A 24004-nucleotide genomic window follows, 5' to 3' on the forward strand; every position below is an offset into this window, starting at 1 on the left:
TTCCTTTTTAGTGATCTACTCATGTTGTGGTTGACATATGAATATGTCTTAGGACCGTTGTTTTCCCTAATTATTGACTTGCGTGGACTTCTCTCGACCGAAGTCACGCCAATTGCCTTGTTTGTGCTTTGATTGTTTGAGAAAGATTTCTTTACCCACAGATGAATGATTACGAGATTTGGATCTTGTTGGCTCATGTTCATTATTCATGGAGCCTTCATTATTATTCATTCACCCCTAAAATTGGATTATGAGTGAGTTGTTTTCACTTATCTATATTTTTATTTTCAACTCGTTTGTTGTAATGCTTGCATTATTTCATTTCATATTAAACATCATTACTTGTATGTTTGTTTCCTTTCATGATCCATCATGATGAGAATATGGGTGGATCATAATTTCAAATATCATTTCAATTTCTTGTGTAGAGATTTGCTTGTAACCTCAAAGTAAGTGTTTAGACCGTTGGGATTTAGTATTAATACTAGGTTAAATCCTAAGTTATTGTTGTGATCCGAGGAATGATGACTACTAGCCATATCTAGTTTTAGCGAGAAGACTTCTGGTTAGTGAATTAATCGACTGGGTGTTTCAATTTTAAATGAGATCGTTAAGAGTAAACAGATAACTTTAGTAAGCTAAATGGGTGAACAGTTTCGAGATAGGAAATAGAATTGTCCCTAGAGACTTTTGGGTACTTTATATTAGTATTCAAAGAGTTTGTGAATGTCAACCGGTAAGACTATTGCACCAACTATGGGAATAGAATGACGAATAGAATATTCAGGCAGTTTTCCTCATAAGCTGTAGATTTATTTACCGGTGAAATACTAAGGTACTTGAGGAACAATGAGAAAGCATTTTCAATCGAATTAGAAACTCTTCAAGGTGTCCAATTGTATACTAAGTTCTTGAAATATGAATTCAGGTTGTACATATAATGATTTGGAAATTTTTGGATTTACAAACTTGCGGTCAAGTTAAACTAGGGATTTGAGATATGTCTTCTAGCGATAAGTAAGAATTGTTTGGTACTTAAAAACCGTCTAATCCAATAAGTGGATAATAACTCGTGGTATATTTTTGAGGTGTAAATTATGGATTTCTTAGTTGTTGTGTAAGGGATTGAACATAAGCCCAAACCATTAAGTGTAGCACTACTAATAAGTGGCATAGACCTTTAGAATTTCAAAATGGATATTAAGTTGTTCTGGAAGGTATCATTGTTCTGTAATATTACCGATTTGGGAATATAATGAAATTACTCGTTTTGTCGGTTCTTATGCGATTGTCGAGGAGATAGGTAATTTGTTTTATATGTTGAGCTGGCGCAGAGTTGTTAGGGATGCATGATGGGTTCATTTGTTGTGGAAGTACGAGTTAGAATCATCTAGTATCTTGAGGTCTAACGAGGTATAATCATATAGTCACTTAGCTATCATATTTAGAAAAGTTTAGTGTTTAGTTGCTAAGTATTTTAGGAACTTGTGAATTTCTTAAGAGCTCGAGTTCTATATTGTACGAGTTAAGTTTAATTGGTAAATAGACATTAAGCGTAGTATCATTGTTAGAAAGTTTTTAAGTTATGAGTATGATCGACATAAATTCTTTAATGGGTATACATGAACTTTAATGCTTGAAATTGCGATCCAGGATTTAAGGTTATCAAACTATGGAAGGTATCAGATATTTTAGGAGTTTAGGTGGCGAATTGAAAACTCTTACAGTTACATGGGAACAGTGATTAGAAAATTTTCTTAGGCTACAATCATACGGGGATAAATTGGAGTTTGCAAATTTATTTTGCAGTAAGAGTTAATTAGGCCCTTAATGGTATATATATCAGTAAACATCAGAGTGCCCAGCGAAAGCTGATTTGGGCCAACTCATGTGGGTGCATAGTTGGAAAATTTAGTGTTGATCTGGTCTAAAGTATTCAAACCTAGTTAGTAAGTCTCGAATTTCGAGGAAGAAATTCCATTTAAGGGGGAAAGAAATTGTGACGCCTAAAATTCAATCTACTAAATCGCATGCATTAATTTAATAAATATTAGGATTTTTATTTTTATGTTTATCTGATTTAAATTCCTTATTTGAATTGCGTGCTAATAGAATATTTGATTATTTATTTAAATGATTTTATTGTGCAATTTATTTGTTTTAAATATTTTAAAGGTTTAAACTTGCATATTTAAATGATTTTAATTTTTTAGCTTATTTGTTTAAATATTTTGAGTGTCCAACTTATTTATTTTAAATAAGCATAAGTTTAGCGGTTAATTATTTTAAATGTCTAGCTTATTTATTTTAAATCCTTTTTAATTGTTCAAATCATTTTAAAAGTTTTTATTTCCGTTTGTGTTTTTATTTAAATTATTTTAAACATTAGTCTAGTCTGTTTAAATTATTTTAACTGCTCTGTTTATTGTTTAAAAATTTTATTTATCGCTGCGACATCAAAATATTTAAAGTACTGATTTTTTTAATTCTAGGATAGCATTTTAATCCCGGGCTAGTAAAATCCAAATTTAATATTTTAAATTAAAAATTTTGAACTTGTATTTTTTTTCAGTGCAAATTAAACTCCTAAATTCTAATTCCTAAGTTTAAATAGCATTTTTGGAGTTGTGTAGTATTTTTCCTTCTATTTATTTAACCCTTAAAAATTCCATTTAAAATACACAACCCTACTCCCCAATTCTACTCCCCAAAACTCACACACTCTCGCCTACACACATACACGTCCCTCACGATTCACTCCCCTGTTTCATCTCCTTCAAGAATCCATCGGCATCTTCCTCTCTTAAGCTTCCATTCCTTCATTTATTCTCCAGAAATTGTTCCATAGCTAACTGGTCGTGAATCTTAAGCTCATTCCCAGCTCGATTTCAGCTCTAGCTCCAGCCCTCTCATCTGTCGCCGCAGCTCCTCCATATTCTTATTCTCTGGCGTAGCTTTTTATCGGCGTACAGGGCAAGCTGGTTTCCCCTCCGTTAGAGCTCGAGTTCAGCCCCTTTCCAGCTCACGTCGGCCATAGCTCAATCGAGCTCCTTGTTTCTTCGAATGACCGCAACTAGAATTTCTGTCCCTTTTGATTTCTCTGTTTTAGCTTAGGCAAGAATGTGGTTCATTTTCCTTACCTCGTAAATCTATTATGTTGTGTGTTTGGTTTATGGTTGCATTTCATTATTTCGAAAATGTATAGCAAGTGCCATGTTCGATTTTTCCCCATTTTTGTCGTGAGTTGCATTTTTTTTAAATGCTTGAGGAAAATGACATTTTAATTACTTGATGAAGATTTGAATGATTTTGAGTTGAATTGTAGTTGGCATTGATGCCCTGTTATTTCAAAGAAAAAAATTTCAGAAACTTGCTTATCATGTAAATGCTGGTTTTGAACAGTTTGTGTGGATTGTGATGTTTGGTTGGTGATTTAGGAACTACCATGGGTGAATGTAGTCACATGGTAGTGTTTAGAATGGCTTGAAGTTAATTGTGAGTTGGACGTGAAGGAACTTTGATCGTGGAATTGGTTGGGCTCGGGTTTGGATGTGGTTAGGGGCTGCTCCTTGGAGTCACACCAGGCTTTGGGAAAGCTGTTCTAAGTGTTTAAAAAGAGTGTACGGGAGGTCATGTTATTTGGTTATGGGCTGGAAACTTGGAAGTTCAAGGTTTGAAGGTCTTGAAAGAAAGATAAGCTAAGGTTTAATTGTGCATAATTTTTTTTAGTGTAGGAGCTGTCCGGAAATGGGCAGTTAAGACAGGGTTAGAGACGAGTTATGGCTAAGGGATTGGTACTGGAAATAGCCTTGGATGTTAGGAATATGTTGGTTCAAGAGGGAATCAATTCGGTTAATTCTTGGTTGAGTTCTAGATTTTTGAATGTCCGGTGCAGAATTATTGGCTTTTAAGCTTGCCGCCCGGAATCTGTATTTTTATAAATTGGTTGCTTGGGAAATAAAATCCGATAATGACTTCTTAATATAGTTCTAAGTGAAAGGAGGTAGTGGTTTCAAGCGGAACTCTTTTTGTGTAAGAATTGAGTAAGTTACAAATTTTTCGGTCAAACCGCTCGCATTGTCTTAAGCGCTACATTTTGGTTTACTTTTTCCCACCTTTTGGTTTGTCTCCTAAATCACCATCCCGATCATCCATGTGTGAGTCATATGCATGATTATTGATTAACATTTACATGTACGTCATATTTACATATGCATGCTAAGTCTCATATTCAAGAAGGAAAGAAAATATTTTGAACGAAGTGAGATGATTGTGACTACATATTCACGTGTAAGTGTGGGGCTGGAGACGTTTAGCTTCCCTTACCAACTATTTATGTGTATTGTGTGGGGCTGGAGATGTTTAGCTTCCCTTACCGACTAGTCATGTGTATTGTGTGGGGTCAAAGACGTTTGGCTTCCCTTACCAAATTTTCATGTGTGTGTGGGGCCAGGAAAAATCTTGGTCTCCCTTACCACCAGGGCAAGATGGATTGGGAGATATCCTGACTCCTTGCGGCATAGTGCACTACAGCCATGATCATAATCGAAATCACAGAGTCATAATTCAAGAATCTAAGTTCACAGTTACAATTCACAGTTTTTATGACTACGTTTCAGTACAGTTTATGCAGTTACATTGATTATAAATGACTTAGCCATGTATATGTTATAATCATGTTCTCTCATTTTAGAAGTATATTTTTATTCAAATTAAGGGCACAAAGTATTTTATTATCAAGCTATTTTTAATCTGCGTGTGATTGTATTTACGTAGTACTCGTTATCCCCTCATATTCTAGCTGAGTCTTTTACACTCACTAAACTTATTTGTTTTCAGGTGAAGAGTATTTCATTGAGATCGAGGGGAAAGACTATCGAGTGGACGGCGACGCTGGCACGGCACATCCCTCCGACCTATGCTAGTATTCCGCAACAGTTTATTTTAACATTTCATAGTCTTTTATTATGTTACTTGGATTAATGTAAACGTAAAGATTCATTGATCGTCTTTGGGCATGTAAATATCAAAGCTTTAATTATTTTGATTGTTGGATTGCCAGATATTCTTCTCAGGTCTTCGTTCTTTTCTCGGTCAGAATTATTTAGTGTTGTTGGTTGTTTTATTTTTTACTGATGTCTGTGACAGGTGGGTTGTAACATAATCAGAGGGGTCATCCCGAAATTTTAAGGGTTTTTTTTAAAAATCCGTATTTTATTTAGTTTAATTTAAAGTAGAGTTAGGGACGTTTCAGTTTTCCTAGGATTGACCTAGTTAGTCGATTGAATATGGTTAGTGTCAGCGATGAGGTGATTCCTCAGGAGGCATGGGAATATTGTTCTAAACTGCTTTCTTTAGAATGTTGAGTTTGTTCTAGGTTGTTTCCTTAGAACAATAGTTGTTTGACCTCTTTAGGTTGAGACCTTGTGATGACGGATTTTCATCATGGTTCCAGGTCGAGTAATACCAAGAGTGTGAGATATTAGCAGGAGTAGACGTGAGGTGGTGCGACCCTATGCCGGGGTACCTGGAAGCCTTTGTGCTTCAAGAGGTGGCGGTGGGAAGGCTACTCAGTCTAGGGATTGGTAACAATCACAATGGGGTATGACCTTGGTGTGGATAGATACCGGGTTTGGTATCGGCTGAAGTATTCAGAGATTTAGCGTGGGATTTCCCATGGGATGAAAATTATCTAGGTAGACAGATCGAGGGAAGCTTCTTGGGTTAGTTCGCCTTGGTGTTCTCTTTGAGTGAATAAGGTAGTGGTTAGTAGTTTTGAAATGGCGCAAGATGAGTGCTAGTGACTACTTTTAGTTATCTCCTGTTGCTGTCAGGGATAGATGTGTGAACCAGCGTGATTCTTGCATTTGGGAATAGTAGACTTGTGACAATTGGGTCGTGGTTATTGGTCGAGCCATGTAGGTTTCGAGGATCGATGGTTTTCTGATGTGATTTTCACTGACAGGCCTAGTGTGAGCCGCAGTAGATTGTCATGATCGACGAGTAAGTCCAACCAGTGATGGTTTGGATGTAGTAGATCGAGAGGTATTTGAGATAGTACTTTGACACAGTGTGCTCAAAGAATTAGTACTTGGTACAGTCTCAGAGCAGTTGACGATTTGAGTATAATTGGAATCTCTAGGATTTACAGAGACGGATCTTTTGGGATTGCTGCTAATCGAGGACAATTGCAAAATTGACTCGTGTAGTCAAGTTTTGGTGATAACTTGGCTATCAGCTGTAGTAAAGAGCAAGAAAAGAATTTTTAGTTTCCCAGTTTAGTGTTTTCTTGTTAAGAATAAGCCGAAATTGATCCAAGCAATTGCTTAGTATTAGCCATAGTATACTCAAGGTTGAGTAAGGAAGGGATCAAGTGGTTGCTCCATGTTGTTAGTGGACGACAATTCTCGAGTACTGTCAATAGAACATTTTGCTAAAGTGTTCCAGCGGTGACATATGAGAATGCCATTGAATTAAGATCCATCAAGTATTGGGAATTCCAATAGGCATTAGTAAGTAAACATCAGTTGTCTGATCATGGTATGAGACAATAGCTGAGACTTGGTTTTCAGAGTCTAGCAGGATTGTTGCCACTAATCTTCCCATAAGATTTTGATGTGTTGTGCCATTGAAATACTAGAATGGATTAAGGACAATGCATCTTGTCTAAATATTTTGGACTAATTGCCATGGTTATTGTGTTTCAGCAATAGCCAATAGTCGGATACGCGATGTGTCGTGAAGATTATTCCGAGCGTGTTAACGCTAGGCGTATCCTTTGAAGTACTTGGTAACTAGGTGGATTACGCTAGTGCCAGGAGTGACGTATTCGTCAAGAATCTAAGTCTTTTCCAATTCATGTCAGGGATGATGTGTTTCAGCAGGAACATGAGTTAGTGAAAATATTGAATCCGTTGGGACTAGTTTCTTTTAAAATCAGTTGGTCAGATCTCGCGAGGATAGAATTAGCGATGATGGTGTCATCAAAGACTCCGAGATGAGTTATACCAGGTGCAAATGACTGTTTATTTTGAGACAGTATAGGAAGCATTTCCATATGCCGGTGTACTGTGGGATGTCTCAGTTGAGCATTTTGGTGGAAGCTTGCCTTAGTCTTGATGAGCGTACAGTGATTGCAAGTATGTATAACTACCAGGAGGATGTCCAAAGTTAACTAAATCCTGTAGAGAGATTTGACTAGCCTATCGATTGAAATTCATGGCTAAGTAACATGTGGTCGAGATGATGTAGTTCATCATAGATGCGATGATTGCCATTACGGCGTATGCGTGGCTTCGCAGGCCAATGGTTAAGAGATGACTTAGTATCATGATTGGCAAGTGAGGATAGTTTTCAACAGAGCACAGTGATGAGTTATATTGAGAAACGTGAACTGTGATTAGTACTAGACTTGGTGGTCTGAGTTCTTAGTATTGCTTTAGAAGCTTGTCTTTGCTTCAGGGGAGCATGGGAAGGATGAACCAGTCTGGGAATCCTGTAAAGCAATTACGTTGAAGTGTAGCTTTGTGTCAACTGAATTCTCTTGAGGAGATATTCATGAGTTGATATATCAAGACAATGTTGGGATAAATATTCTACACTGAGAACTTTTGGGAACCATTAGATAGTTGGACCTAGTTAGTGATTCGAAGAATGTCGTAAGCCAGTTGGGTTTCGACGTGAGATTCATCTGTTTAATGCTTACTTTGGGATATTGAATATGAGCAGAAAAGTTTTGTTTGATTTGACCAGTGTAATCATGATTCGAATGGTGCGAGATTCATGACAAGTGGATACGCAGGAACTGTCTTCCGAGTTGATCAATAGACGCTCCAATGTGTCTCGAGTTGCGAGATATGATCATACGAGTGTCAACTCGTTAGAATAATCTTTAGCGATTCTAGTTGAGGTGGGAAGGTGTATCAGGGGGTTGAGATACATTCTCAGGTATTCACTAGATTTCGGGATGAAATATTTTAAGGGGGGGGGGGGGGGGGAGAGAATGTAGTAACCCGTATCCGAATAAGGTGATTAAGAGATTAATCAACATTAATTAAGAAATTAATGTAAGAATAGATTGGAAGGTCCGATGGGGCAGATCGGATGCTCTGTCGGCAAGATCGGACGCTCCGTTCTGCTAGGACTGACATCATCTGTGATGTCATCATGTTGACGTCACTTCTTACGCATGCAAGGTGACATCGGACGGTCCGATGGTCAGGATCGGACACTCCGATCGTACGTCAGGACAGGTGTGTGGTTGCATGCAATTGGATGGACGCGTGGCAGAGATCGAACGCTCCGATGGACAATCGGACGCTCCGATGGGGATAGGATGCTCCAATGTCATGATTGGACGGTCCGATCGCAGTCTATAAATATGGGATCCGAGGCTCACTTTCAACTCGCCCCTTTCCTCTCTTCTCTCTCTTGTTCTTAGCCTTTACAGTCAGATCTAGGGATTTCTAGGCATCCTATTGGGAATCCGGAAGTAGCGGAGTGATCTCGGCGTCGTAGCAGAGTTATGCCTAAGTTTTGAGGAAGTCGTCATCAGCGGGCTGACGACGGACGCAGGTATTGCTATGGTCTCCTTAAATTATTTAGGAGTATGAAATAGCTTAGTTAAGGCTTTTAGAGCTTAAATATTGATGCATAAGTAATTACATTATAGAGTTGGATGGTAGGCTTGGAACCTAGAGTGGGACTGCTAGGACTGCCTTAGTAAGGTACGTAAGTACTGACTGAGATTTCCAGCGGATATGCATGCTTATATGTTGCATTTATGTGCCATGATTTTGCATGTTATTGCATGGGTTATTATGCGGCATGTGCATATCATATCGTGGCTGTAAATATTTTGAGATGAGCCATGTAGGGCCGCTCAGCCCTGTCGGACAGTTGATGTCGAGTGCCCCGCAACTGACGGGTAGGCCGACACTGGCATCTAGGGGACACGGTACACGTCTGGTAGGAATGAGGGAAGTAACCATGGCTTTGATTCCTCAAGTGTCACTACTCATATCCTAGACACCAGTCTGAGAATTTTGTATACAGTTATCCCAGATATGGATACCCATTCATATTCATTTGCATGCATCATGTTTGTATGTTTACCCGTGCTTTCGTATTGAGCATAGTCGCTCACGTCCAGTATTTTTTGTATGTCAGGACACCCCATTCGACGGGGCAGGTGCATGTAGTACGCCCAGTAGCTTGGAGAGACCAGTGACCAATGAAGACAATAGGATTAGCTGTAGGTTTCAATTAGATTGGGTTGTATATCGAATTTGTTTAGTCGGTTGTATTTCGCCGACTATCATTAATTTATTTAAAGTCTTCCGCAGCGAATTATTGTAATTATTTTAATTGAATGCTTAGTTATGCTCTAAAATTTGATTAGGTAGTGGATCCGGGTTGGGTCGCTACACCGGCTCCAAATCCATGGAAATCCATCCACTAAAATACACGGGGCTGAGCGACCCCTACTATGGCTATGCAATCAAGGCATAAAGTTGAACGTGTCTATGTATGCAGAATAATATCCGTGACATAACAAATGCACATATAAAAATGCCACATAAAACATGCAAACATAGAATATGTATATTCTACCAGGCTATCTTGGATAATACGTCCGTACCTTACTAAGGATAGTTCTAGAAGCATCCCTCTAGATTCCAAGCCTATCATCAGCTCTACAATGCAAAGTACCCATGCATCATTAACCATGTTCTAAAAGCCTTAATTAAGATATTGCATACAACTAAATATTTTTAGGAAGCAAAAGCTATAACTTCATCCGTCGTCAGACTGCTGATGGAGATAGTCTCCAAAACTTGGACACGGCTCCGCTACTTGTCCCGTAGCACCTAGCCACTTACGGATTCCCAATAAGACGACTGGAAAGCCTAAAACTAGTTAGAAGAAAAGAGGAGAAAGAGGAAAGGTGCACTCAAATGGGAGCCTCGACACCACTATTTATAGAACACGTTCGGATGATTTGATCCCACCTTAGGATCGTCCGAACTCTACATGCTTGACAAGTGTCACTGCCAGCACTTCGGATCATCCGAATAGGCACTTTGTATCGTCCGATCTTGATATTACGTCATCCATGATGTCACACTCTCGGAAACCTGGCTGGACTACTGTTCGGAGCGTCCGATCTATACTTCGGAGCATCCGAAGTCCAATTCTCAACCAATCAAAATCATTCCTTATCTTATCCTATCTGATGGGGATCGGACCGTCCGATCATATTTCGGAGCGTCCGAACTCTGCCCATCCGAACTAGTTCAGGGCCTCCGAACTCACACACTTCGGACATCCGATCCTGAAGTTCAGAGCCTCCGATCTTTTCGAAGACTTGAAACCCTTCCGACTATTTCCGAGTGTTCTGGATCCAGTTTTGAACTCTTAGAATCGACTGGAAATCCTTTAATCATGTTTTACTTAATCTAAACATTATCACTTGATTAATTATTCATTAATCATAATTTTGGATACGGGTTACTACAATAATTGAGTATAGGAGACTATCTCCTTAGTTCGAGGAATTCAAAACAAACATAAAGGACATACTAGTTAAGTCAAACTAGATGAACTGTATAGAATCTAAAAGGTAAGATAGTCTGGAAGCTCAAGTAAGTTTGTTGATGACTGAGAACACTAACATGAGAAATGAAATCCAAGTCTTACTTTCAGAGAATCAAAGGTTGATGAACTTATTCAACACTTGGAATAAGTCTTCTATTTCATTAGATAAACTGAATGAAATTCAAAAGCAAGATGGTCATAGGACTAACCTAGACTTTAGCATGAATGACAGCAGTTCATCAGTCCTGTCTGGACAAACATAGTTCAAAATTTGTGAAATTTGTCATGTCCAGCACAATATATGAACACTTGGATCCTGAAATTCCTGTTAGTCCTCCAAAATACTGAGCATAACAAGCTTTTACACAAAGGATTGAGATATGTTCAACAAGAGAGTTCACAGCGTAGATGGACCAAAACCAGACCAGCTGAATTTGGACATGGTCAAGAAAGACAGAGCCCTATGAAGGCAAAACATAGATCATTTTTAAAAAATAAACCAGTTCAAAAGAGATATTGGAATCCTGATATGAAAAATCAGCCTAAACAGTAATTCACTCGGCACTCACAACATAGTGCACCAAAGGTATCAATTAGATCATATACTATTGGGGGGTTTTATGCTGGTAAGTCTGTGAGGATAATTCAAGTGTGGGTTCCTGTAGTAACCCGATCTCGTTTTAAGTAATTATATTAGCTAAGAATTTTTAAAATGATTAAAAATGATTAAAGAATTTTAATTTGGTTTTATTGAGTAAAAAATCGGATTCAGGACGATAAAAAATGGTCAGGGATAGTTCCAAGGGTTCGAGTGGTTCAGAAGGTCCGAACCTCTGAACTAGGAAGTTTGAAAGCTCCGAAGTGATCGGAAGGAGCGTTGAGTTCAGATGCAGACGGTGTTTTCGGGAGCTCCGAACTTACGATCGAAAGTTCCAAACTCCCTCGATCATATTGGGTATAAGTTTTGATTGGTGATTCAACGGGTGACAGATCGGAAGCTCCAAACCTAGAGATCGGAAAGTTCGAACTCCGTCGGCAACAATGATTTGTCCAGTCAGGAACACATGTTTGGTGGACAGCCATCGGAAGCCCGACCAGGCGATTGGAAGCTCCGAAGAGCATTCAAAACGACTTAATTGACGATCGGAAGGTTCGATCGTGATCTATTAATAGGGGTCGAATTCCTCATAGTTAGTGTGTTTTTGGGGGGTGTGGCTGAGTGATTCAGTGTATACTTCTTAGTTTTTTGTCTTATTGAGGATCGGGCGATAGCGAGATGCTACAGGGCTTGTAGCGGAGCTGTTCTTGGGTCAGGAACTTCGACATCAGCGGGCTTATGATGGGCGCAGGTATAAATCTGGACTCTTAGTAGCCATTGAGAGTAGCTATTAGTCTAGTTAAGGCTTTTAGATACGTATTGGTGATCTGGTATTGTCTTGACTTGTAGGCTTGGATTGTAGACAGATGTTCTTCTAGATCAGTAGTTGAGGTACGCAAGTCATTACTGAGATAGTCAGCTGATTATGCATGTTTATGTGTTTCATTATTCTGTTTTGCATTAATATCTATCATTAGATGAATGATATTAATGTTCATGATTTGTATGCGGCATTGACATATCTGGTATGCACTTTCTTTCTATTTTGAATTCCTCAAACTGATGAGATAGTCTCTTGTACTCAATTACCATCTCATTCAGATTAGAGATAAGATCTTCCTTCATAAATTCATCAAGAGAAATAAAATACCTCTCCATCGCCCGTGGGTTCTGAATCATCTCCCTCCAGTAGACATTTTACAACTTCATCATCACTTTCAATGGAGGATGTTTCTGAGCAGGATGTCTCTGTGTCAGACTCAGTCCATTTTTTGTTGTTATCTTCTGCCATTAATGAATTTTGATATTTCTTTCTTCAAAAGCTCTTCTTCTCTTCTCTGGATCCATTATTATCAGATGACTTCTTCTCATCCTTCCTTGGTATGGTACATTCTGCTATGAAGTTTCCTTTATTTTCATATTTATAGCATGCTTGATCATCATTAGTTGGTTCATTTATGGCACTACTAAGTGTATAAAAAGATCAAATTTGGGTTTCAGTGGACCATAATTAAGCTGCAATAGTTCTCTTTAAAAGTTGTGCTTAGCAAAGGAGGTTTATAAAGATAGTCTTGATTGAGATTAGAATGACACATGAGACCGATAAAGTATTTTGTTTATCAGAGCACGTAGCGGAAGCAAGGTTATTAGGACACTGATATTTGGAAGCTAGAAATGTAAGCGTGAATTTAGTAGATAAGATTTTTGAGAGCATCTGTAATTGAAGTTGATTCATCTAAGGTAGAGGTGTTATAAGGGAGGTGGTGTAAGATTCCCTTGCATTGGGTTGAAGTTGAAGAGAGATCTGTGTTGGGACCCTAGTTAGTTGCTCAAACAGTGAGCTTGATAAAAAAGATCAGAGACAAAATGTTGACAGCTCAGAGTCGACAGAAAAGCTATGCCGACCAGCAGCGTAGAGACTTGGAATTTGAGGTTGGTTACCAAATGGTTGAGGAAGCTTCGTGGGAGATCGAACAGGATATGCATGGTTGCTATCCTAAGATGTTTGTAAGTCGAATTTCAAGGAAGAAATTTTTTTAAGGAGGGTAGAGTTGTAAGGTCCAAAAGTCCACTATCTCGATCACGAAAATTTTAAATGATTTATGCATGTTAAATATGAAATTTAATTATTATGTGAAAGTTATGCGATTTATGTTATTTGATGGTTGCAAATTATTCTAGTGTTTTCAGGTTTGGAATTAATTCTGGACCAACAGAACGATGCTAGCCTTTGAGCAAGTTGAGAAAATGTTTTATTCTTAATCAGAAGTTTAAAGTTGATGCAGTGTATGTTAAGTTGGGTAGATTATTTTATTTTAAAAGTTTGTTTGCAACTAATGAGCCGACATTCAAGCCCATTAGTCACAAACATAGAAGGCATAAAAATTTTTCAATTATTTTCCCTTCTACATGCCGCCTTCCTCTTCTACATTCTCACGTTTCACGTTCAAAAAGCTGTATCAAAGCTTGGACTCAATTCTTCAGATTTCGAGGCTAGGTCACTTCCATGGTGCAGGTTAATTCCAAAGTTCAATCTATCAGGCAAGTTTTTAATGTTTTGAAACCTCCATTCAAGGATATAAATATTTTTGGTATAAACCCTATGTGAGTATATGTTGATTGATGCATGATTTATGAAGAACTCATGAGTATGTTGTTTATACGTGAGGCGTGAGGTGTTTCGGATGTCTTTGATTAAAGTTTATTGATGTTTATGGATGTATATGTGAAAATCAGGATTTTTGGTGTGAGTGTGTCATGGATATGAAGTTTTAAATCAAACCGTTGTTGTTGGTCATTTTTGAGGCAAATTCTTTTCAAGTTTTGAAGCTTTTGTGTCCTTGGATGATTTCCTTTCAATTGTTAAATATTTCTGGGTGAAAGAGAGTTTTTAAGGATCAAAAAATGCGGAAGAAGTCACGAGGGCGACTGCACGTCGCTACCTGAAATTTCAGGTAGCGAGCTACGCGCTCGAGCGGCAGCTTTTGCCCGCTCAAGCGCGGACGCGTGCGCAGGGCGCGCTCGAGCGGAAAATTTTGGCCGCTCGAGCGCACAGGGTCTGCCCAAAATTTTCAAAACTCGCAATTCAAGTTCAAAATTAATTTTTATGATCTTTTAAGTTATTTTAATTGTTTATAAGACATTCTATTGGAAAATTTTCAGGTTTTAGATGTCCAGGACGGACGGAACGACGCATGTGGAACGATTATACCATGTAATGTATGTTTATGCCTTATATCTTCTTGAAAGATATTTTCCATGAAAAATTACGAAATGTTATGAAGTGTTTTATGCATGAATAGATTTCTATATCAGTTTTAGCATGCATGAAGTTTATCAAGAAAGTTTAAGAGCATGAAATGACAAAGTCATGAGAAGATATGATGTTTCATGATGCATGATAAGGCCCCTTGATGTACTATGCATTCTTGTGGTAGAATTATGTGATTGGTACTCCAGGATGAGCTCCGGAGGGACCTTTCCAGAGAATGTAAGTGTGCATATTGGTTAAGGTTGGTATGGACGGTATTCGGTGCGCATATTAACCAAAACCAGTATGGATGACAAAGAAAGAGATGGTGCGCATATTAGTCTAGGCTAGTATGGACGGTATGAAAGAGCGCATATTGTCCAAGACTAGTATGGACGGTACAGAGATGGTGCGCCTATTAGCTAAGGCCAGTATGGACAATATTCAATGTGCATATTGGTCAAGGCTAGTAGGGATGGTACATCTATATACTTGTTGTTCAACGACCGTGATCACAGGAACCCATGCGCTCATAAGATATTATTATCGCAATTACATATACCTCGTCACACGAAAATGATAAGTTTTTATGTTACGTTCATTTATGATTCTGCATTGAGTTTCAGTTTTTCCCTATAAGTTTTATATGCAATTTCTTGCTGAGTCTTTAGATTCACTATACTTGAATGGTACAGGTAATGACGTTATCAATGCATTTATTCATGAGTAAGGAGTCTGGGCATGAGGAGGAGCAGACGGTCGGGTCGGCGAGAGATGCATGAGCACTATGTTATGAGAACAATTTTATTGTGCACAACTTACGTTTATTCTTGAGGACGTAAAATAAGTTTTACTCATTTTATTTTTGGCCCTTATTGGCAAAGTTTTTGAGAACTTTTTTATCCTTTTGGTGGTGCACATTTAACCATTTTTACATAAGATTTTTATATCTGCAAAATTTTTGTCCCAAGAATTTAGTGAATGAATGTTTAGTAGCGTTACCGAACTTAGGGACGTTTAATGATTTGTTTGAGCTTTGAAAGTTCTTGTGGTTTTTCGTCATAAACTTGCCAAATTTCTTCACAAATAGTGACATTGCTTCACTGCTAAGTTGATCTACTGTCTGTATGTAGATGTATCATCGGTTTCTGTTAGAGCTTTAATGGATTGTGTAATGGCTGGTTCCTCTTCAATTCTAGCACCCATCTCAAACTCATATGCCTTGAGGTCTGAAAATAGATCATGCAGTTCAATCTTGTTGAGATCCTTTGATTCTCTCATAGCAATAGTCTTCACGTACCATTCTCTTGGTAATGCCTTCATGACTTTTAGGGCAATCTATCTGTTGTTGTAGCTCTTTCCTAGTGCATTTAGTTTTATAATAATGCTGCTGAATCTTTCATAAAATTCGTTCATAGTTTCTCTAGGTTTCATCTTGATGCTATCAAACTTTTGAATGGCTGATAGTCATGTTTGTGTTGCATATTTTAATGTCGTTTTACTGTTGTTTTGCATGCATTTATATGTTTTAATTAAGTATTTTGTTCATATTTCATGAACCTAGTCTACATAACATGCTTCTGAATTTATTGTGTAGGAAATAACATTTTGTTGGAAGATTGAATCAGAATCATGCTCGCTCGATCTGCGGGTTTTTACCGATCGAGCAAGGAGGAAGCAAATTTTGGATAGAACGCATTCCGCTCGATCGGTCACTTTTTACCGATCAATCGAAAGGAAAGATGGATGCAAAACAGAGTGCAATCCGCTCGATCTGCATGTTTCTACCGATCGAGCGGGTGATGAAGAAAATACGGAAGATTTGGCTCAGATTTCTGCTCGCTCGATCGGTATGTTTTTACCGATCGATCACGATGCAATTTTCGGAAAAAATACGTTAAAAAGGGAAATTTGTTTTTGAAGGATTCTAGTCTTTAATTAGGTTTTTATTCTGAATTTGTCTGATATTTTATCATTCTTGGACGCATAGAACAAGGAATAACGCTTGGCGGCTAGGTTTTTATTCTTAATTTTCGTGTTTTTTCTTTTCTTTTGGGAATTTTGTCTATAATTTCATGATTATGTGTGGCTAAGTTCTAGAACTTGGTTGAGAAAGACGAACCTTTGAATTTATTTGTTTGTTAGATTTAAATTTTTAGTGTTTGATTTTTATTTGAATATCAAAAGTTGTTTGGAATTTATTTTATGTTTGTATGTGAGATTATTGGATTGATCACCCTGTGATTTTATCATACAATCTATTGCTTAATTAGATATCAAATCCGTAATTGTTTGATCCCTCTAATTCTCGAAAAAAATACGATTATTATTTTCCGCTTGTGAATTTATTGATTCGTAGGAACATCTTTTGACTAGATTGAATTCATCCGCTTGTGTATATGTTGTCTAGATTCATCAGTTTTACTAGTTTGAGTGCTACCTTAAATTTAAATCTAGATCGCTTGTATCTTGGTTGATTTATTGGTAATGATTATTTAGAATGCTTATGTCTAATTAACTAAAAATTAAGGTGAGATAGAAATTTAGTTTTCAATGATGAATATTCAATGAGAATTAATTTTTTTTAGAAAATCAATGATCGAGTGAATAATTTATTTATCTGAGTTGAGTTGGGTTAATTTGGGCGCGATACGACTAAGCGTTACCAAATTTTTGCGCCGTTGCCGGGGACGGTGTTTAATTTATTGTGTTCTAATTATTTTGTTTTATCTTATTTTGTTTCTTTTCTTTTCTTCTAGTACTTCTCTGGTCGTTCATGTCTGCAGGAGAATCTTCAGAAGAAGAATTTCCCTACGATCCTGAGATTGATAGAAATTTTCACCGAAGACAAAGAGAAGGTCGAAGGATACTAGAAGAGGATGAACATCAAACTAAAAATCCTGAGGAAGATATGACTGCCAACACAAATCTAAGCCTGAGACAACTTGACACTCCTGATCTCAACCAGCAACCTTTATGCATTACTTTTTCTACTCTAGAAGTTAATTCTACGTTTGAGTTAAAATCCGAACTAATTCACTTATTGCCTTCTTTTCATGGTCTCGCAGGTGAGGATCCTCATAAGCACTTGATGTAATTCCATGTAGTATGCACGAGCATGAAACCCCATGGAGTAACAGAGGAGCAGATCCAATTGAGAGCCTTTCCTTTTTCTTTGAAGAATGCTGCAAAGGATTGGTTGTACTATTTACCTCTTGGATCCATCACAACCTGGACTGAAATGAAGAGAATCTTTCTGGAGAAATATTTCTCAGCTTCTAGAGCAGCGAATATCAGAAAGGAAATATACGTCATCAAGAAATATATGGGGGAGTCACTTCATGAATACTGGGAGCGGTTCAAAAAGCTTTGTGCTAGCTGTCCGCAACATCAGATAAGTGAGAACCTTTTAATTCAATATTGCAATGAAGGTTTGTTACCTCATGACAGGAGCATAGTAGATTGATATGAATCTAAGAAGTGCTCGAAGATTCATATTATTTCAAGATTTGTTTGATGTTTGACAGTCAAGGATAGACGGATTTGGATTACATGGCAATCAAGTTGAAGTGCTTGAAAATCAATTTGGGAGTTGCCCATGAATATTGAAGATCGAAGATTGACAACTTGTTGCTCTCGTGTTTTGGCATCTAGGGCCAATTCCTTGATCTGAGTTTCTTTATTCTATTTCATATAGAATTTTTAGGAGTTGTTTTATTGTTTTCTCACATGTTGAAAAAATTGAGTTTGATAATAATTCACTAGTTTTAGGGTTTTGTAAACTCTTTGATTATTTTCTAGTGAAAGTTTTGCCTTGAGGCGTTGCAAGAGTATTGTATACTCTTGCTTAAATATCTGAGTCTATTTAGTGGTTGCTAGTTTATTTTATTCACGCTTTTAATTATTTTTCGCTGCATATTACTCGAGGTGTTATTGAAGGTGTTGTCAACACCTTGTGACAACACCTAAATCTGTTTATGTGCAACCGTTTATCCCTTACAACTTTCATGATATTTGGAGATAGATTGTAATTACCATATATTTGGAGTCGAAATAAAAATTTGAATTGACATATATTGCATTATCTATATTCTCAAACATCTAAAGCGTTGATTTTTCTTTTGTTGCTTTCTCTAATGTATCATGCGTAGATGAATAAACATTTTTTGAAATTGTTTCAACCCATACTATTTATGTATGTTAGGTTTATTATCTTTTGCCAATAACAAAATTTTAGAAGTTGAATATATATATATATATATATATATATATATATATATATATATATATTGATATATCACCATTGGTATGAGGCCTTTTGGGTGGTTCCACAAGCAAAACCATGAGGACTTGTACCCAAAGTGGACAATATCATACCAATGTGAGATATCGGGTTCCGTTGATCCAACAAGTGGTATCAAAGCCATGGTTTGATCTAGCCAATGTGGGTGAAATCCTCGGAATTAAACGAGGGAGGTGAGGCTCCCGATAAGATCCGTGTTAAGCTCTCGAGGGGTGATGTTCCCGGGAATTCATGTAAGGCGTGTGGCTCAACGCAGTGAAGTGGAGTAGCCTCGATTGGAGGACGGATTGAGGGGAGTCCCGGACCATGTGAATAATAGTGTGACTTCGTTTGAGGGGAGGATTGTTGGGATATCAACCAAAGTCCCACGTTGGTAGATCAAGAAAATGATCATGGGTTAATAAATGGAATAGTATGTCCATTGGTATGAGTTCTTTTGGGTGGTTCCAAAAGCAAAACCATGAGAGATTGTGCCCAAAATGAACAATATCATACCAATGTGAGATATCGGGTTCCGATGATCCAACAATATAATTAATTGGTGTCTACATTACGTGTAACGCACATACTTGATGGTTATTTTAAATGAACATATATCATTCATCTTCTAAATATAAATATACTAATAGAACCCAATGGACAACTAGTATTGTTGCTTCATGCTTGGGAAGCATTTGTTACCCTGATCAAGCCTCAACTAAAATCATCTTAAGAGAAGGCAAAAAATACGTTGATTCACGGAGTTCTTGAGGCCCAATCATCATAATTGTAGTTTAGCTTTTTTCATTTCCCATAAGAGACTTCAAAAACCAAGTTCGGGGGGAGTTGATCATTCCCAGACATGGACTTCCAAAAGTTATTCCACGCCTTCAGAGGACCAGCTCCCTCAACACTTGTTCCCCTTTTACTAAATAAACCTCTGGCCGCAAATCCCTTCAACTCAGTCGAGCCCATACAACCCTGTATTCTCGAAACAAAACCACCTTCGCCCGAGAAGCCAACTCCACAAAACCAATCATCTCGATCATTTTTCTGTGTGTAGAGTTGAGTGGGATTGGGTTCGGATGGCGGTTCTTGCTTTGACGAGTTATCATCGACACCTACGTAATTTTCCATCCCGAGTGATTCCCAATCAACATTTTGCAAAAGCCTAGTGACTCTCTCAGTGGCATGTGATGGAGAATTTTTTAAACGTAGTGCTTGTTCGCTAGCTAATCCTTCAACTTGCAGCTTCAACTTTTGAAGTCGATCACCGATTCTAGCAGCAACAGCATCGTAGATTTTACCTCTACAAATATTTTGATTTGCATCTTCATTGATTAAATCATCAAAACTAATGGGATCACCGACGAGTATAGTTACCTGTCCATAGCATGTTATATAAATAAGATGAGAAGATGTTATCTTGAAATATATTCCAACAGAAAGAAGATTGTTATTACCAGTAATAGTACCCAAAAAGACGTTGGAGATAATATATGTTGATGCGATTATGAAGATACATACAGTTTTGCCGATTTTAGGAAACTTGGCTCCGACAGGCATGACATCTTGCATTCCAGTGTGGACAAATGGAACAACTATTGGTACACAATCAGCATCCAAGACCAACCTGTGAAACATGTAATGTAACATTTATTTTTCCCGAACTCAGGCGTCAAGAAAATTCAATTGGGTAAGGTGACATTAAGACTGTTTGGTATTCTATATCTCACCTAGACACCAGAACAATTCAATACAACCAAATAATCCTTGCCATACTAAATGAATAAGTTAGAAAATTGCACAGTTTGACAAGGAAAAATGTCAACATCAAGACCTTGAGACATGAAAAAAAAGGGGCATCTCTACAATTCTAGTGCTGAGGGTAGCATAACGGATCTTGACTAATTGGTTCATGGAATTGGTAATGTTTAATTGATTAATCCAATGCATTTCACATGTTCCACTCACAATTACCAATTCGTAAATGAATAGGTGGTAGTTACAATACAATACATGCAAAGCTGGTAGTTGCAATGTACCACATGCAAAGAAGGGCAGCAGAAATTGGCTTCGTAATTAAGAATAGTAATGTAACTAGAACATTTCACAGCACAAATCCATAATTGCAGATGGTAGCTACAGAGTATAATAAGGATCATTTTTATCATTAAAAACTAGTTCTGAAAAACCAAGTCACCATCATGTAGTAACTAAATTCAGCTTACTGTTTCAAACACAACAACAGAACAACCTGTAGGAGATAAGAGATTAAGCAAAATTGTTATTAGAAAAGGTCCAGTCAGAAAATCCAAATCGAGCAACGAAAAATTGGAGGGCTATACTCAATGAAGTTCAAGTTTTATTTCAGCAAAAGGATGTTTAATTTGAGAAGAAACTAAATGTCCAGTCAGAATATCCGAATCAAGAAATGCAAAATTGGAGGGCTATACTGAAAGAAATTAAAGATTTTTTTGTTTTGAAGCACAAGAACTTAAAGATTTATTTCAGCAAAGGATGATTAATTTGAGAAGAAAGTGAATCTCCCCTATGCTTTAAAAATAACAAACCGTAAGGAATTGTTGGGACTGCTGATCCAAAACCTGACCACCACAAACCCAGAGTCTTTAAATTTTACACCATAACAAATTACAGCATGGTCACTTTTACTTGTGCACATAATATACAAAAATATACCGAATTCACCATATTTCAGCAGCTGAAACTTGAACAGCAATACCTCCCAATGCCTCTTTTGGTAGAACCCATATTTTTCCCGCCATCTCGAGATCGACTACCTTCGGGAAATATATGAACCCATCCACCACGGTTCAGTTTGGAAATAGCCAAGTCCATACCCTGCAATAATAAGCAACCAAAAAGCAGCAATGTTATCTTCTTAATATCGTTTTCACCAGAAATATCATCCTGAAACAGCAATAATGGATATTCCAAGATATTTGTTATAAAATTAAATAGTGTCAGAGAACTTGTGAAGATTCAGATTAATATATAACTTGTAAGAGTTACATATCAGTCATTATTATTCTGCATGAGCTTGCCAAATTTTTCAAGAAATTTTCAACATTATTGATCAAATTCTAAAAAAAAAATGGCAACCAAACAATACGTATTTGATAAAATGAAGATTTATCAAACATATCAGAGGGAAAGGACTTAATATCCAATCACTAAACAAGTAAACACAGGTATGTAACATAAAAATGCTTTGCATGATCGTATTAAATAGAAAACATTGATTATGACTAACTGAAGGAAAAATATCAATCCAAAGAAAAGGAATACCTTCTGATATATTCCATCCCCACGAGAAAGCGGCAAAACTTTGACATGCTTGAAGAAAGCAGCTGTGATAGGATTTTTAAAACATCGATCGGATGCACAAAGTGTCCATCTCAAACGATGAGCATTTAGCAACATGCTTGGAGGAAGCAAAGAAGCAATAACCAATGGGTCATCCATAGAAGCAACGTGATTGCTGACCTAAAACAGTATAAATGTAGAAATGTCCACCCTCATGAAAGATGAACCCAGTAGTATCAACAATTTTTAGCAAGTACACACCAAAGAAAAGATATTTTTACTAACACCATAAATGCATCAAGGTATATTGTATGATTTGAATAATACCAAGAGTTGATGGGATGTTGAATACCGTGATAAGAGACTTGTCATCTGGCCTAAGCAGTAGCGCCTCTTGCAGTTTATCTGCACCAAATATCTAGAAACAGAGAAGTACTTTGGTTATCCCCAATAGAGTCACGTGACAAGACAGCAGAAAGAGTAAGTTGGATCAACCTGGATACGGTTAAAGCCATGCATGAAAACATGGCAAACATTTCCAATCACAGGGACAGCAATAGCCTGGACCAATCGAGTCAAGACCGAATCATCTTCTGCAACGATATCCTCCTTGTCCACTGCACCACAGAATCGAAAGATTAGAAAATCGATAGAGCAACTCTGGATTTAAGCAGGCAAAATCATATTTCTAACATAAACCAATCTCTCCACTACAGATATATTGCAATACCGAAGTTAAGAAGTATTTGATTAGCCAAAAAAAAAAAAAAACCTCTTTTACGGTAAAAGGCCGAAGAGGAAGACAGCGAATCGCGACGAAAATTGGAGAAACGGCGGAGCGATCGGTGGAGTGTGGCGGAGAAGTAGCCACCAGCAGGGGTGCGGCGGTGGTAATGGTCTATCACCGCCACTCTGAGACGCTCCCTCAGCCGAAGTTGCAGACATTTAGCTCCCTCAGCCAACAAATCACCTGTGCGCCCAACCACCATGTTTATCTAATCAACACATTCATACTAATTAATATTGATAAGAGACGACTGATCACTCATGGAATAACTTTGGGGGGAAGTTATCTTGCCTCTCACTTTCTAAGTTTTAAGATTTGCAAGATTGTTGTTTCAAAAAAAAAAACAAATAAACAAAAAAGCCAAAAAAAAAAAAAAGATTTGTAAAATTGTTATAAATATATTATTATTGGTGATAATTATCTTATTTAATTATATTTAAAAGATTTGTGATCAAAATAAATATGTCAATATGATATGATTTGTATCTTGTAATCTTTCTTTATAAATGGTCTGAAAGGTGTCAAGTGTTCGGGACGTTCTGGAGATTCGAACTTGAGCAAGGGCTAGATCGGACGTTCTGATCCATTCGGTAGCTAGAGTTGGAGTTCGGAAGCTTCGTATAGTTCGAAAGATCCGAATATGAGATCGGTAGTTCCAATCTTGTAACAATCACACTTGGTATGAGATTTAATTGGGTGATTGGACTTGAGGGAGTTCAGAAGTTCCGAACTAGAGATTGGTAGCTCCGAACTACAGTCGGCAGACATGTTGTCCAATCAGAGACATGCGTTTGGAGGAAAGAGTTCGGAAGCACGATCGGAAACTCCGAAGTGCGTTTGGTAGTTCCGAACTTTGGATCGGAAGCTCCGATCGTCGTCTATAAATAGAAGGCCGAGGGCTTCAATTCAGTTGCTCCTTCCTTCTCTCTCTCTCTCTCTCTCTCTCTCTCTCTCTCTCTTCTAGCTCGTTCTTGTGGGTTTTTGGGCGTTATTTCGGAGGCCAGTCGATAGAGAGGTGCTACCGGGATCGTAACGGAGTTGTTCCTACTGCTTAGGTTTTGTGGCCATCGTCATCAAAGGGCTAACGATGGACGCAGGTATATCGCTAGATTCTGATTAGCTTCAGTGAGTAGCTGTTAGTTTAGTTAAGGTTTTTTAGTAGAC

At 37.6% G+C, this 24004-nt stretch overlaps 1 protein-coding gene across 1 annotated transcript; it reads right to left on the reverse strand.

The window, feature by feature from the left end:
* Positions 1 to 19268: 19268 nt before the first annotated feature.
* On the reverse strand, positions 19269 to 23121 carry LOC140883332 (uncharacterized). The gene is made up of 7 exons (XM_073289760.1): positions 22826 to 23121; positions 22549 to 22670; positions 22406 to 22471; positions 22036 to 22233; positions 21470 to 21588; positions 20254 to 20359; positions 19269 to 20109 (listed from the first exon to the last, which is right to left on the reverse strand). Exons 1-7 carry the CDS (start codon positions 23040 to 23042, stop codon positions 19531 to 19533), a joined length of 1407 nt encoding a protein of 468 aa, XP_073145861.1. The 5' UTR covers positions 23043 to 23121; the 3' UTR covers positions 19269 to 19530.
* Between the last annotated feature and the right edge of the window lie 883 nt (positions 23122 to 24004).

Source organism: Henckelia pumila, chromosome 2 (genome assembly GCF_033568475.1).
Source record: "Henckelia pumila isolate YLH828 chromosome 2, ASM3356847v2, whole genome shotgun sequence".
Classification (NCBI taxonomy): domain Eukaryota; kingdom Viridiplantae; phylum Streptophyta; class Magnoliopsida; order Lamiales; family Gesneriaceae; genus Henckelia; species Henckelia pumila.

What these genes read in the sequence shown, in the direction of transcription:
- LOC140883332 (XM_073289760.1), bottom strand. Translation starts at nt 23,042, where the DNA reads ATGGTGGTTGGGCGCACAGGTGATTTGTTGGCTGAGGGAGCTAAATGT. An exon ending in ATGGCTTTAACCGTATCCAG is followed by an intron (nt 22,472 to 22,548) that starts GTTGATCCAACT and finishes CTCTGTTTCTAG; the next exon opens with ATATTTGGTGCAGATAAACT. An exon ending in GGGATGGAATATATCAGAAG is followed by an intron (nt 21,589 to 22,035) that starts GTATTCCTTTTC and finishes TTATTATTGCAG; the next exon opens with GGTATGGACTTGGCTATTTC.